Source organism: Varanus komodoensis, unplaced genomic scaffold, assembly GCF_004798865.1.
Source record: "Varanus komodoensis strain SLA01 unplaced genomic scaffold, ASM479886v1 scaffold33, whole genome shotgun sequence".
NCBI lineage: Eukaryota > Metazoa > Chordata > Lepidosauria > Squamata > Varanidae > Varanus > Varanus komodoensis.
The window spans coordinates 4,500,592-4,515,957 of record NW_025335817.1 but is presented as its reverse complement, the minus strand read 5'-3'; the positions used below and the strand labels follow the sequence as shown (position 1 = coordinate 4,515,957).

At 38.9% G+C, this 15,366-nt stretch overlaps 1 protein-coding gene across 7 annotated transcripts in view; it reads left to right on the top strand.

The window, feature by feature from the left end:
- Window positions 1–15,366, top strand: part of MYO9A (myosin IXA) — a 130,885-nt gene that overhangs the window by 32,561 nt on the left and 82,958 nt on the right. For 6 of the 7 annotated variants that reach the window (XM_044438892.1, XM_044438891.1, XM_044438893.1 and 3 more), the window contains 4 exons: window positions 3,596–3,690; window positions 6,692–6,754; window positions 9,980–10,079; window positions 12,337–12,393. In XM_044438892.1, coding sequence (XP_044294827.1) covers window positions 3,596–3,690; window positions 6,692–6,754; window positions 9,980–10,079; window positions 12,337–12,393 — 315 coding nt within the window. The remainder of the gene's footprint in view (window positions 1–3,595; window positions 3,691–6,691; window positions 6,755–9,979; window positions 10,080–12,336; window positions 12,394–15,366) is intronic. The other variant, XM_044438895.1, reaches the window with a different exon arrangement.

Here is a 15,366-nt window from a genome sequence, read left to right as displayed (position 1 = left end):
TGGAGTGCCTCCATAAAGGAAGCCACAGCCAGGAATTTACAAGAGCTGAGCAGGGCTGTCATGGATAGGACATTATGCAGGGCATTTATTCATGGGGTTGCCATAGGTTGAAGACAACTTGGCGACACATAACCCAAGAGCAGACTTTCTCCAGAGTCTGCATGTAGTTATTTTCCTTCCTTATTCTCAGTTTTGAACTTCTCCTTTCCCTACTTCCACGGCCACTCTCTTCCTCTGCCTATTGATAGGTTCTTGTGTGTGTCAGCTACTTTTCCACTCAACCCCAGTTATGTTAATCGAAACATCTTGGTACCCTCCCTTTGCCCTATACAGTTCTGGTACTTTCCTCCTACACTGTGGGTCACATTCGCTGAGCCAGCTGCTTATTTTCTATCTGCAATCCTGTTTCACAGCCCTCTTTTGAGTTTTAAAATGAAATTACTATTAGCAGGATTTTCCGCTTTCTGACACCCAAGAGCCTGCTGCTTTCCTCTGAGACTGTTTGCTTGACAGTGCTGTTATTCAGCATCTCATGCTTTTCCCATTTAGGAAAAGGGATTTGGACCATCAAAATAAAGGTGAAAATATAGTATCTGGTAAGCAGCATCTGTTTCAGTCAATTCCAGTTATTTACAGGGAAGGAATGGACTTTCTCCAGTGCTCTTTATTTTTAGATTGATTAAACCAACTGTCTAAAAGAAGAAAAAACTCATTCATTCTTGGGTGAAACAATGTGCATTCAATAAGCAATCAGTGTGACAACTGCCTTTGCAAGCTGTCAAAGACAATAAACTCCTTTATGAGGAGACTAAACCATACTCTACAAAAATCAGTGGGATTAACATCTGAATTTCCCTGGGCTGCATATATTTAGTGTCAGAGAGCAAAACATTCATCCCATTATTTAAAGATTTACAGAAGACTTAACTACTCCTAAAGGGCCAGTGGGGCACAACTTTGAGTGCCATTTTATCTGCTTTTTATATATGAAAAAAACCGTTTGTATTATCACATCTCTGTCCAGCAGAACCTGAGATCAAGTACCCTCTTGAGAATGCAAGCAACTAAACAATATTCACAAAACAGCCCTAATAAAATGCTAATACATCCTGTGAAAAAAAGAGAGACTATAGCACAATATTTCCTCAGAAAGCTAAACATGGAACATGTAAAGGCAGCAGCACTGAGAACAATAATAAATTACAAGTGCTAAGGGAAAACCTAGCGGGTTATATTGTCTATAATTCAAGTGAGATTTCTTCAGTATTAGTGTCACCAAAAGCCGTTTAGATTAAAGATGGTCTTGTCTTCACAGGCTGGTAGAATGTTGTTAGAAAGGTAGCCAGGGGATGTGAAGACAAGGGAGAAGAAAATGGGGTAAAAGCATCCTTCCTGCCATTTCCTAACTTTCCCACTAGGGCTTTGGTTAGTTCAGGTCATTTGAGCATAAAGGTGTTCTGATCAGGGTTCCAGATAATTCCTACTTCTCTAATTCCTTCTGATTCCTTTGAAGCAGGGGTCTTTGATTTTCAGTGTCTTTCTTCACCTCTGAATAACGGATATTATTTTGAAGTGGCCCTGCATACATAGGACATAATAGTTCTGTGTCTAGAAGAAAATATGAAAAATTGAAGTTCAATACCTTAATGCTGCTGTACTATGACTTTTTATTTTCTGAGTTTTTAAGGCATTTACTTTAAGGACTTATTTCAAATAATTTTCTGTTTTAACTTTTTAATATTCCCTTCTTCTAATCCTTTAGAGTATTTGCTTATTACTCCACTTGGTTTTGACTCCAAACAGAGATGTAAAATATTTGGAAATTTAAAGACATGGAGGAAAAACTTGCTTCCATTCCTTATTACTGCTCTATGTATCTTTTACTGATAGCTGTTTTGGAATGTTTTAAGTCATGGTCCATTTCCCAATATGGGACTAGAGTCACCATATGATAATACAATAAGAAAATGTGCAAAACCGTGTAGGTTTTGTTCTATAGAGTCCTGTATTTCTAGAATTGTTCTTGTTGTATACTATAGGAATCAGGTTACATCATTTTATAGCATTCATTTGTGGGAAACACTGCAGATTAGCTATTCCACTTGTTTTCATTAAAAGATCTTCAGGATTCCAGGGTGGTGGTCATCCTGATTCCCAGAGGCTTCCCACCTCTGGCTCAAAAAAATTTAAGTATGCTTGGTTACCATCACTAATAGATAAGAATTAAATAAATAAATTTTCCTTTAGATTAAATTTCCAAAACCGTATCTCTAACAATTCCTCACAAACAGGTGCTTGCTACCAGTCTTCCTTGATCTTCAGGACTTCTTGCTTCTTCTAAATTTTGCCATGGTTCAGATATTGCAGGGAGTATTTGCTGAATTTCCCCCTGGTCAGATACAAAACAGGAACCTAAAGTGAATTATATTTTTTCTGATAAATTGTTATGTTTGGTTAATAAATTGAAAGGTTAATTTATTCAGACATTTACAAATTTAGTAATAGTTATTGGGTAGTTCAAAAGTACAGTAAATAAAAAAATAAAAGGCTCTACTTTTAAATGTTTTTAATTTTAAAGATAATTTTATGAGTAAATCAATTTCTACACAATACATTTTATGTTCCTAAAGTAATAAAGTGACCGTAGGTCTGTAAAGTATATTAAAAAATGTTACATTTTTTTTCATTATCCCCCCAAATTTGGGGTTTTTTCCCTGAACACCAGTGAAGTTGAGCCTCTCCTTCACTATTCAATCAGTCAATAAGTCTTAAATCTTTCTTTTTAAGGCTGCCTAATTTAATTAACCTGCAAATGGATCAATGCTAAAAAATTACTGTCTCAGTCAACTTTCTTCTGTGGCATGCCTTACCAGAAATATTGTTCTATATACCTTACTATTATTGTAATATACTTCATTTTAAAATACATGGCCTTAAAAATGGCTTTTAATTCTCTATAAATAGGCAGATGCACTCTTCTTCAATGGGGGACCTTTCAGAGGTATTGGACTACAGTTTCTATTGTCTCTAGCAAGCATGATAACCTACACTTAAGGACTGAAATGGATTGCATGTGGGTTGTTGCTGACACATGAGTTATTGTGTTGTCTGAACCCAGCTATGCTAACAAGCTATGGCTCATTAACCATGAATAGCCCATGAATAGAATATAGAGTCTGTTGCTAGGTTACGAACTGTGGGTTGTTCACTATGGTTTGCTAAATTGGTTAGGCTCAGACATATGATAACCCTTGGTTCAACAGAACCTGTACTAAACAGTTGTTTGAAGCCAAAGAAGAAAAAGAGCATCATAGAAACAGAAACAGAGCGAGTCAGAAGGGGACTCCCAGGCCATCTAGTCTGACCCCCGGCTCTAGCCAGCTCCGCTCACGACATGCCTACCATGTGCATGTCTAGCCATCTTCCCTTGACCCCAATATATAAACAAGTAAAAAAACCTGTGCCTCTAGTTTTTCCTGTGCCAGCCTGAGGTAGCAGTCCAGAAGGAAAAATGGTTCCCCTACCTCAGTTCCTTCTCTTTACTCCTACATAGAATTGCTCTCTTAAGTTTTTCATTCTTGTCTTATTTTGACAGGCATTTGGGAATGCAAAGACTGCACACAACAACAACTCGAGTCGTTTTGGCAAGTTTATCCAAGTGAATTATCAAGAGACTGGCACTGTGCGTGGGTAAGTGTCAATAAGCAGTGACTAAAGGGCTTTAAGCATGGATGAGCTGCAGCTGTTAGCATTTGGACATGCATGGGGAGAATGTTAAACATCCCATGTAAATCTGGGCCCTCATTACTTGTCTGGGAAAGATGTGGGCATGCCATGCAGGACAAATAATTGGCTTGACGCATTCTTCTCCCCACAACTTCTCCCCACAATCATAAGAGAGATACAGAAGATAAATTTCTGAAATGTGCATTTTTTCTGTTGATATAATTGTTGGGCAAAATCCATCATTCACTTAGGAATCTTTTGCTGAACTTTGTTCATCTCTGGAGTATGCATGAGCTTCAGAACTTCTTGATTCTGGGGTAAATATTGTTTAATAATTAGCTAAATTTTATGAAAGCAGACGAAGGAACACCAACTGAAGTGGATTACCTTGACACCAGAAACCTAACTGCAATAACTACAATTTAGTTTCTGATTTAAGGATTTTTTAAGTAGAAATAAGATTAATTCCATTATTTATGAACAGCTTAAATCTAGTCCTCTGTATTATACTGTCACATGCCCAGCAAAGACCTTCACGCTGCCTTACCCCTTCTGGAGCTCACTCTGTCTGTCTGTCTGTCTGTCTGTCTGTCTATCTATCAGTTAGTGAATGTTAAACTTGTCAACATTGGAAATGTTCAGCTCAACTCATCCTAATTCGTTATTCTTGAAAGTTTTTTGTGACTGTAGATTTTCAGTTTTTTAATGTCTTTGTCCAATCTGATGGATGTCCTACAGTGGGAACCATTTGGGATTCTCTGATTATATTTAATTATCTAGTAAAAACTCCAGTATCTTGAGCAATGCTATATAGGGATGGAGGCAGAGTTTCCCATATTTTCAATTCTTTCCTTGTTTGGTTTCTTGAATGGATTTTTGTTGCTTTTCTTGACCAACTGCAATTGGCTACCTGTCCAGTAAACAGTCACACCATCTGTTTTATAATGTATGCTCTTCTGTGTTAGTTTCTTTATCATGTTGGCTGAGTAGGGAGGAGTTTCAAAGAATGGTACAGGATGTATTTTATGAATCTTGCGTTACAGTGTTGCAGCTGACAGATAAAGAAAAAAACTTGTTAAGAATTTATTGCTTGAATAAGTCCGTGCTTTCATTCTGCAGTGACCTCTTTAAAAGAAACAGCATACTTTTCATCCCCTTTTGTCTGTTAGTCCTCAAATATCCCTTTATATGTTTCCTATTGGGTGATGAATCTACTGCTTATGAGTAATTGTCACCAAGCTAAAGCAAGGGGAAAAGTCCCCTTTGTTAACAAATATCAGTGATCACCCACAAAGTTACTACATACAGCTTTTTACAAGTTATGTCTTACTAATCTTCTGAATATATAGGAATTCAAATTACATAAAATCTGGCCCATAGAAATCTGATTACAGACCAGAAGCTTGATTTATCCAGTTATTGATCTGCTTGTGTTTAGCAGCAGTCCAAGTTGAAGCTTAGTTTCTTTATAGTTATATTTCTTCTGAAAAAGAGATTAGCAAAGAGCTCAAGCATTGTCGCACTTAAACTGCCTGAAGGGTACAAGTAGTAAATGCAAACACAAACCAGGGTAATTTAAGATTCAGAGCCTCCATTTCTCTATTTACTCTACACATACCTCTCCAACACAGCACAAAAAAGAGGGTTCTGTTCCCTTAAGCTCAGTCTATGATCTTGGTGAAAAGCAGAGTGCTGCATTCCAGTCTTCACTGCATTCCAGTGGCTAATAACATGAGGCATTGACTGATGCAGCCTGGGTAGCTGATACATTTGTGAATCATATATACTAAAGATCATACATATTCCTCAAATATGGATCCTCATATAACAAAATGACATCATCCATGCACTGGAGGGGGGGTGTCAGCCAGCTTGAGAGAATTCCAGAGTTTCTAGAAATGCACAAGCTTTTCAGGGGAGACCCCCTCAGGGGAGAAGAACTGACTGGAGAGGCATGCAGAAGGATAACCAGGGAGGTGGGGAAGTGGAATGGAGTATCAAGAAAGAGGACATGTGTTGGCTGTAATACTGAACAGGAACACTACACTGAGATTTTTTGTTGTACATCCAACTTGTGTTCCTCAAAAGCTCTAAATTTTATAACGGTAAAAAGCCATATGAACCTTCAGTGCCAAGGTAAACCTCTGATAAATTTGAAGTATTGTCAGAAAGGATCTTGTACTTTTCCTAGATAAACATGAATGTATGTTCAGAAAATAGCTCTGTGGGCCTGTTCAGCAGAATTCGTTTGAGTCAGAAGCCAAAAACCTTTCACTGAATTTTGGTAGTTTTTCCTTGTACTGGGTGGAGCCTTACCTCAGGTAGAATCTTGGAAGTCCAGTAACAACGGAGTAGACCTTTCTAAAACTTTGCTGACATTTTCTGAGACTACCGTAAAGTCTTTTCCAACCCGGTACCCTCTAGGTGTGTTGGAATATAACTCCCATCATTCTAGGCAGGTATGGTTGGTACTCAAGAATTCTGGGAACTGTAGGTCAAAACATTTGGAGTCTGTCAATTTTGATAAAGTTGCTGTAATTAGTATTGTGTTTCTTAAAATTACCTGTTCTTCAAATGCACATTTCCCTTTCTGAGCACAAAGGTGCAACAAAAAGTTTGGGACTGTCTTAGTTTAGAAAAAAGATGGCAAAGGCATAAGTATGAGAGATTAGGTCTAAATAATTTTGAACTGTGAAAAAAATGAATGTACCTGTTGGTCTGTTTCTCTCAGGCTGTGAAGTTTAGGCATTTATATTGAATTGCAATCTTAAGATTGTATTAAAGTTGTTTTGCCGAAAACTTTTCAACAATTATCCAATCTTTCCTGTATCCATCTGCCTGCATGCACAGACTTCCCTCATTCCTTGTGAGGATCAGGCTAATAACATTTTAGAAAATAAAGGTAAAAATAAGACTGTTCTTCCTGTGTAATACTGTGCTGAGCTAATATTCACTCTTTCTCTAGAGCTTACGTTGAAAAATATCTGTTGGAAAAGTCCAGGCTAGTCTATCAGGAACATAATGAGAGGTGAGTAATGAAGGAAGTTATGTATATAAAGTAGTAAGAAAAATAAAAAAGGGTATGCCAAAGCAATTATTAGAATGTTGAGCTATACATATATTGGTTTATAAGTTCTTCTTCATGATCTCTGTGCATCACATACAAGGGCTCTGCACCTGCACCTGCTGTTAGGAAGATCTCCACGCTAGACTCATTTTGGCAGGAATCCCTCTCCACCGGTTATCAAAGAGAGGATGCTGCCATTTCCCCCACTTCTCCTCTGACCACTATTGTGGGTGCCTCGGGTTTTCCTCTGCATAGTAGTCTTTGTGTTCCTTCAGTTCTTTCTCCTTCTTTATCACGTTCATCTAAAATTGTTCACTTGCTCTTGCTAATTCCTTCACTTTCCTTTAAGAAAAACCCTACCTTCTCCCCTAAAGAAATTACCTCCCCTCCAATGATGTCTTCTGCAAACTTTTCCTCCCTACTTTCTTTTTCTCCTGATGACACTCAAGGTGCGCTTCTGGAAGTAGGAGTCAGCCTTGTCTAATGTGTACTGGCTACCACATTGACCACAGACGCATCATGCCTGGGATGAGGAGTGTAGTTTGGCAGCAGCAGGACTCATGGCATGTGAATGGATCAGCACATAAACTCTTTCAAGCTCCTTGCAGCCCAGAAAGTGCTGGTCATGTTCCAGTTCCACCTCAGGAGCAAGCATGTTCAGGTTGCCTTGGACAATAGTGCAGTGGTGTTTTACCTGAAGAAGCAGGGCAGCATGATATCCATATCTCTGGCACGCTTCATTGTACAGATATGAGACTGGGGCTTTGAGACAAGCATTACCCTTGTGGCCATCCGTCTTGCTGGGACTGTCAGCATTGTAGCAGATGCCCTGAGCAGGAGGATAAAGGGGAGCCTGGAAGGGGAGCTGCATCCAGAAGTCACTGTGCAGCTCTTCCAGACCTGGGGCCTTCTGTTGGTAGAACCTTTCACCACTCCAACCTATGCAGTGTGCACTGGCTTCTGTTCCCAAGCCATGACTGGCTAGGGCTTGCTAGAAGATGCATTTCTCCTCTGCTGGGAAGGGACCCTATTTTATTTGTTCCTGCTGTTCATGCTGATTACCAGGGTGCTGGTGAAGATCTGGGGGAAAACACTTCATGCATCCTGATCATGCCACAGTGGCCCTGCAGTGGTTTGCCCACCTTTTTTGCCTGTCCAGCCACAACTTCCTGTGGCTCCTGTCGAGATGTGACATGATCTCTCAGGATCTCAGTGGGGTCTGTCCACTGACCCCACATTGGTGTTGACAGTGATGGTACCATAGTTTCCCTTTGGATCCATATCTGGATGGTACCAGTTGGTCATTCACTGGCCTTTCCTCTGGTTCAGAGACTACAATGTTGATCTTTAGAGAACCGTTAATTATTTATTAACTAGGGTTTTTTTTTAAAGCTGAGAATGCACTGGGGGGTGTTATTTATTGTATTATTTATTATACAATTTTAGTATTTATGTGTTGTGAGCCGCCCCGAGTCTTTGTTGCAATGGGGCGGCATAGAAATGTTTTAAATAAATAAATAAATAAATAAACTGGGGAAAATGGTGGAAACATTTCCTAGATAAACTGGGGCAGGGGGAGCTCCCACCAGAATGAGTCTAGGTTGGAAATCTTTCCGACAAGAGGCCCTGTACAGGAACAGAGCCCATATGTGTGAATGCACAGATGACCACTCGAAGAACAATAGTTACAGGTAAGCACCCTAACTTTATATATGCATGTATTTTGAAAAGATCATGTTAGATAATAATCTGCTCTGATGAACAATAACAGTGATTCATGGCCTTGGTCTGAGAACTGGGTTATACAACAGTATTCTTATCTGTGGGTTATTGTTGGGTTAAAACTCTGGGTTGTTTCTCCCTCCTAGTCTGTTTTGCTATCTTGAAGGAAAACCAGAGTGGCAGGCATATGAACAGTAGCACTTGCACAAATGCAGAGAGCCCAGAATGTAAAGCTCTCTAGATTATATCCTGGGAGGTATCTGCTGCCAATGAGCAGCAGGCCACAGTCATGGATGTTGAGACAGAGAGGCTTTTTATTTTTGCTTTGCACTCTCTCGACGGCTATCAAAATGTGGACTGTTATAGAAAAGCAAAGGTGCAAGGGATTTTTGCTTACAAAACGGATTGGTGAGTGTATCATCACCTTGTGGAGAGATTCCCCAGTTTTTTCTAGCTATTCTCAGTGTCCAGCACCTTTTCCTGAGACTCTAGACACACATGACTATGCATGTGTCCCTGTCCAAAAACCCAAATTAGCCTGGTCAAACCCCCTGTTTTAACAGGAAACCTGATTTTTGACAGCAGTCCATGCTCTACTTAATGAGGTGGCTTGCACTTTTCCACCTTCCTTGAGCTTCCTAACAAATATTTGCACAAATTTCTTGGATGGACTTAACAATTAAAATAAAAGGAATGATGGATCAGGGTCACCCCCTCCAATGTGCTGCTTGGGCACAGTGGAGGGCCTGTCATTCACTGTTACCTCAGAGGAAAAAGGTAAAAGAAAGGAGGGGAAAAGCTGCCATGAGCAAAATAGTAATGAGAAGGCAGCTTATCTGCCAAGTCCCCTGGAAGACCAGTTTGAGGGCTAAAGGAGAAGGAGGGGTGAGGACAGCTCATGTTGAACCGAATTATGTATTGGGCACACCATGGGGTGGTCTGAGAACAACCTGCCATTGGTTACTCACAGTATGGCTTACTGTGACACATGAAGCCATCCATTGTATACTCGTACTTCTTGCATGGATGTCTTGAAGGCAGAAAGACAAATTACAACCTAGATACAGAGAGCCCAATGTTTTCAATCTCCAACCTGATTAAGATAACACAGTGCAGCTTTTCATGGGTTATTTAATACTGAGCTCCCTCTTAGGTCATGTCATTCCAAAAAGTGTGTGTTATACAAGAGTTAAGCAAAGTTTGCAAAATTTCTAACGTTATGTGAGGGATGCTTACCATTTACATAATTCATAGTCACTGGTTCACACAACATGAGGGGTGGATATGCACAATGGCAGCTGTGTACATGCTACAGCTATTGTGCTGTGCAAAGCCGTCCGCTGTACTTTTGATTGGTTACAACTATTCTAGTCCTTCCTTGACGTACCAGTTTGTTCATACTTGCAGAATTACAATTACAGATGGTACTATTGATTGTTAACACTTATTTTTATTTGTTACCAGGAACTACCATGTATTTTATTATCTTCTGGCAGGAGCAAGTGAAGAAGAGAAATCTGCTTTTCATCTTAAACAACCTGATGAATATCATTATCTTAATCAGGTGGGGATATGCAAACAGCTTTGTAGTGGTTGTATATGCTTGCTGCTAAAGCAATAAGCCATTATTTCCTGATGTTGCTGTTTTGAAACCATTTTTGTTACCTGCTCATGGACTTAATGGTGTAATACATGTTGGTATAGGTAATCCAACTAAGAAAGAGGCATTATTTTCCCCATGCCGTCAGTGTGCTACAGAAAAGAAATGCATGTTTTGGTTTATCGCTTTCCTTAAGAATATACACTTTTCCAATCAAATAAAAGGTAATACCAGTCTCTTCGAAAATTGTGTTTATGCTAATCTTCAGCTAAGGTCAAAGCTTAAAAATCTTGCATGGTTTTGTAATTCTTCTAACAGCATGCTATTTTTTACTTTAACAAATAAAGCTAACTAAAGTCTATTGATCCCAACTACTTTTGGATAACTGAAACCCACTGTGGAGGTACTGCATCTTATACTAATAGGATGCAAAAATACCCAGTACAATAGAATACAGAAGGAAGGAATGGTTATGGAGAGAAAAGTGCCTTCTCTGTCTGCTGTTCATTAGAATTACCAAACCAGAGTTACTTTGTTTTTCAAAGGCTGATTTATTTTCCATAGAATATGAGGTGGGTGGGCGACACAATGCTTCACAGGTCAAATGTCATACCTCGTTGCCCTGTCACCAAAATACATGGTAGCAGCAAAACAAAGCAGTGGTTTACCACTACAAAGCAATAAACATTTCTCAAACTAAATTGTACTTCCTTCATATTCCAGAGTGGCTTGCCTCTGAATTTTCATAGCAAAATGTCAATTTATTTTTTGCTGCTGCCATTGGTGCCTACAGAATTGTGAGGGTGGCCAGCAGGTGTTTGGCCAATGGAGGGTGGTTCAGGGGACAGAAACTGAACATGGAGCTCTCAAAGTTGCCAACCCCAGATATAATTGCAATAAAACATGAACTTCCAACATTTCCTCCAGTTCAAGATCATGAAGACACATTGCTAAAGGTTCCATTTCTTCTGAGCGTTGATATCTCAAAGTTAAACAGATACACTGTTACGACTGAAAGTGAGGATGAGAGGGGTTTATCCTCCTCTATAACAGTGGCTGGATTACTGCTTCATGAACTGTTTGTGTATGCTCTGTAATATATACTTGAAATACATAGAGATTCTCCTTCTGTTTTCCTTTCCTCTTAAAGAATATGACTGGGTTCAAGTCAACACCATAACCTACACTCAGGAGTCAATAACAGATAGAACATGGATTATCAATGAACTGTGGGTTGTTGTGAAGGGTGGATTATGTTGCCTGAACCAAATTACACTCACAAACTATGATTGAGCTTCTCTTCATGTTCTCTTTGTAGTTAACCAGTCATGGTTTGATAGCACAGCTGGGTTCAAACACAATTATCCACAAGCCATGGTTTATTGATGACCCATGCACAACCCTTGTATATAGGCTATTGTGTGGCCCAAACCCCAGCTGTCTTTGCCCATTGACTTTAGAATGGGAACTATAAGCAGAATAAATAATTGTAAATTGTGGTTTGATTTAAAGAATTTAATTTTTAGGCATATGAAATTGAGGATTTCTAAAAAGAATTTAAAATGCAGAAATCTTATGTTTTCGACTCATTAAATGTTGCAGATGGTTGCCAATATCACAGTGGTTTTTAATATAGAAATTGGTCTTAGCAAAGTTGGTGGTTATGAAGCACTACAGACAGTGTTCAGCTTGGATCTGTATTTATTTGCCTGTTCTCCAGCACTAGTTCATCTGTCGAATTGGAAAGAAATTGGCCTACCTACCCCACATGATTATGCGTAACAAATGAGGTGTTACAAGGTAGTGCATGCTTATGTACTGCAGCATTGTGCATTCTTAATTGTCTTTCCTGAATGTGGTATTTAATAGCATTTTGCCTTTTTGGAATTTGTACTTAGATGTATTGCTAGGCCCAAACTTATTGAGCATAGCTACTGATTGGCAGCCCTCTTGGGTAAGTTTTTAAGTTTAACTGTAAAGTAGATTGGTTTCTCTTGTAGCATAGTGAAGTAGCTTGATGTATTCATTCTTATATCAAATTTCATAACGTAAAGAAAAATAAGTATGAAGAGCCAAGCCATCACTTTCTAAAATGGTAAATCTTGCTGCTTAATGTATTTTTTTTAGATGTTCACACAAATGAAGGAAATCAATAAAAAAGTGGGAAGAAATGGTTGTGTGGGATTTAGAATGCCACTTACTCAATCTGCCTTGCTTTCAGATGACAAAGAAACCCCCTAAACAGAGCTGGGATGACTGTTACTATGACTCTGAGCCGGTCAGTACGAGTGCATCCATCCATTCTGGTAGCTGGTCACAGGCATTTCACTCATTCTGGCTTTGTTCCCAGATGCAAAACAAATATGAAATCAGTTCTATTTGATTAAGAGCCAGGCAAAAGTTTTGTGTTCTCTTAAGAATGGCTTGGTTAGTTCATCTGTGATAATATACGATTTTCTAGTCATTTTTATGTAGTATCTTAATTTGATAGGTTAACAGTAGCTGAAATTTCCCCTTGTTTATATAGTTTTGCTTACTTTTGATGAAGCCCAGTGTTTAGATTATAATAACATGCATTTTCTGCCCAGGAAAATATTTATTTCTGAGAATATAGGCAATGGGCAAATTTGCACATGACACTAACCTTCTGGCAAATAAGCTATGCAGTGTGGGTTCTTCTTGGTGCTCCTGGCAGATGATTTGGCTCACTGTTCCTTTTCTGCTCCTTTCATCTCCAGACAGTATCCTAGTGTCCTTCATGGCAAAACACATCTTGTCTACCCCTCTCCATATCAGTTGCTATTCCTTTTCATTCACCACCATTTTTTGTTTGTTTGTTCCAGAATTTTTATTCGTTTTGGCCCTATTGTGTTCCCTATTTATTTTTATTTTTGTTGGGGGAGGGTTTTCACAAATACACAGGAATGTAGTACAAGAAGCCTTGCCTGATCAAATTTCATGTCTGTTTCAGCTGTTTAAAGGCATGGCAAAGTATAGTAGGAAACAGACTGCAAAGCAAGACTACATACAGGCAAATCTGAGCACAGTTGTCAGGGACTGATTCCCTAGCTGTCAAGTGAAAATACCTTATAAAGGACATAAGGGGCAAAATAAGGCACTCCTGATCTCCCACATAGCAGTGTGATGATACAGTTTTTAAATGTTGAATTGACAGTTCTCAGTGTATTCCACCCTACTTTAGGGGGGCTTCCTTTTGAAGCATTACTGCTGTGCTTACTGCAGCACACTGAAAGTTCCAAAAATCCCTGAAGGAATTATACAGATGTTTAGTGGCTGGGAAATAAATGAAGGGAAAATTTGCATACCTGCAGTAGCAGAACAGTTAATGCAAGTATATAGATTTCTTCTCTATTAACTTTCCAGACCCTTATATTTATGCAAAATTCCCTTCCTTTAACTTTCTACCCCTAAATTTGCATATATTTTCTGCTTTAAAAATACAAATATTCCTGGCAGTTCACACCACTACTACTCCCAGTAGATGTGGTACTTACAAGTTTGTTCCATTCAGCTATCTTCTCAGTCGTTATTTGAGAACTGTTAAGGAACCTCAGTTAACCACACCTGTAAATGCTCTAAAATGGAGCTGCATAAGGGGAGGTAGGAGTTAGTATCTCCCTTTCTGGAGTAACTGAAGATTTGGAGCAGTATTGAAAAGATGGAGGACACTGAGAACTCTCAGTTCAACATTTAAAAGCTAGAATATTATATAGCTAAATGGGATGCCTTAATTTATTTTTAAGAGTGGTGTACCAGGGATGCTTTGTTTAAACTGCCACTTGGACATTAGTGGAGGGACTGTATGTGGCAGTGGCATGGGCAGGATTGCAAGGTATCGCTGCTCTTGCTGAGGATCTCATTGGCCAATCCCCACAACCCATGTTGATGTTTGGACATTCCTAATTATAATGAAGACAACAATCTTCAGAACAAGCCATGGGTTGTTTGATTGGCTACTCACCTCAAAATAAGCCACCCTGTGGAAGTTAGTCTGGGTTTGGAGAACATATCAACTCACCATGACTAGTTACCCATGATGGGTTGTTCTGTTGTATGAACCAGGTTAATGAAATTGTCCAGCATTTCAATTCAAGGGTGCAGAAAGGTTAATATTTCATTTAATACTCCTATAGTATGGTTAGTTTTCATGACTTACACCAGTGAATACAGTGAATGTATGAGAGGTTCACTAATGGAGAGCCTCTGGCTATGGGGCAGCATACAAGTACAATGAATGAATGAATAAATAAAGCAACTGAAAGGAAATGGTTTACCACAATGGCCCAAAGAGGCAAACTTCATCTCATCTGAAGTCATATGGTTAGACTGAAACTGCGTTGTGTGGGGGGGATTGTCAGTATTCATATCATTCATATACCAACTCTTGGTATAGGAAGCATGCTTATTCTAACTGCATGTTAACAATTCTAACTTGGATTCACAATTTCCCACGTAATACAACCCAAAGAAAGTTGTTCCTCATGTTTGTTACACTTGATTGTAAATAAATATTCTGAAATAAGATTTAGCCATATATTTAATAATCTTTACTCAATTTCTGTTTGGAGTCTCATAGCTTCATTTTTTAAAACTGCAAGTAATAAGTGTTACAACACTACACCAAGAATTAATTCTGGAACATTAATTTTCTATCAGCCTATTTGGATCTGTGAAATTAACTTGGATTTATTACAGAAATCTATGGATAAAATAAACTTTCTCTTAACTTGACAGTGCAGTCATGAAAACTCCAATGCAGCCCAGTTAAAAAATGATGTAGGAAACATCCCCATCTTGACCACTTGAAGCATTGCTTAAGAGGACTTTTTCAGTCTTGTAAAGGGATTGAATTTTTAGAGTGCTTAGAGATTAAAATGGCCATATTTTGAGATGTCATTTGTATTAGTATTGTGCTAGTAAATTATCTCCTTATTGCAGCCCCATCCCTCACTGTGCTGTTATAAAGCTGTTCTCTTAAAAGCCTCTTCATGCTTCCTTCATGTCTTCAAACTTTCCACACACCTCTCCTTGTTTACTCCCACTTCCGATCCCCTGCTGCCCCAATCACTCTAAGTTGGGGCTTGGCTCCCACACCTCAGTATATCTTCTTATACCTTTGTATGGTTTCTTTCTGACTCCTGGAGACTGCATCATCTGCTACTCTTCATCTGTCCTAAACTATCAGCTCAGACCTGCATTCTTGCCACGTAGAAAGTAGTTTCATAGACTT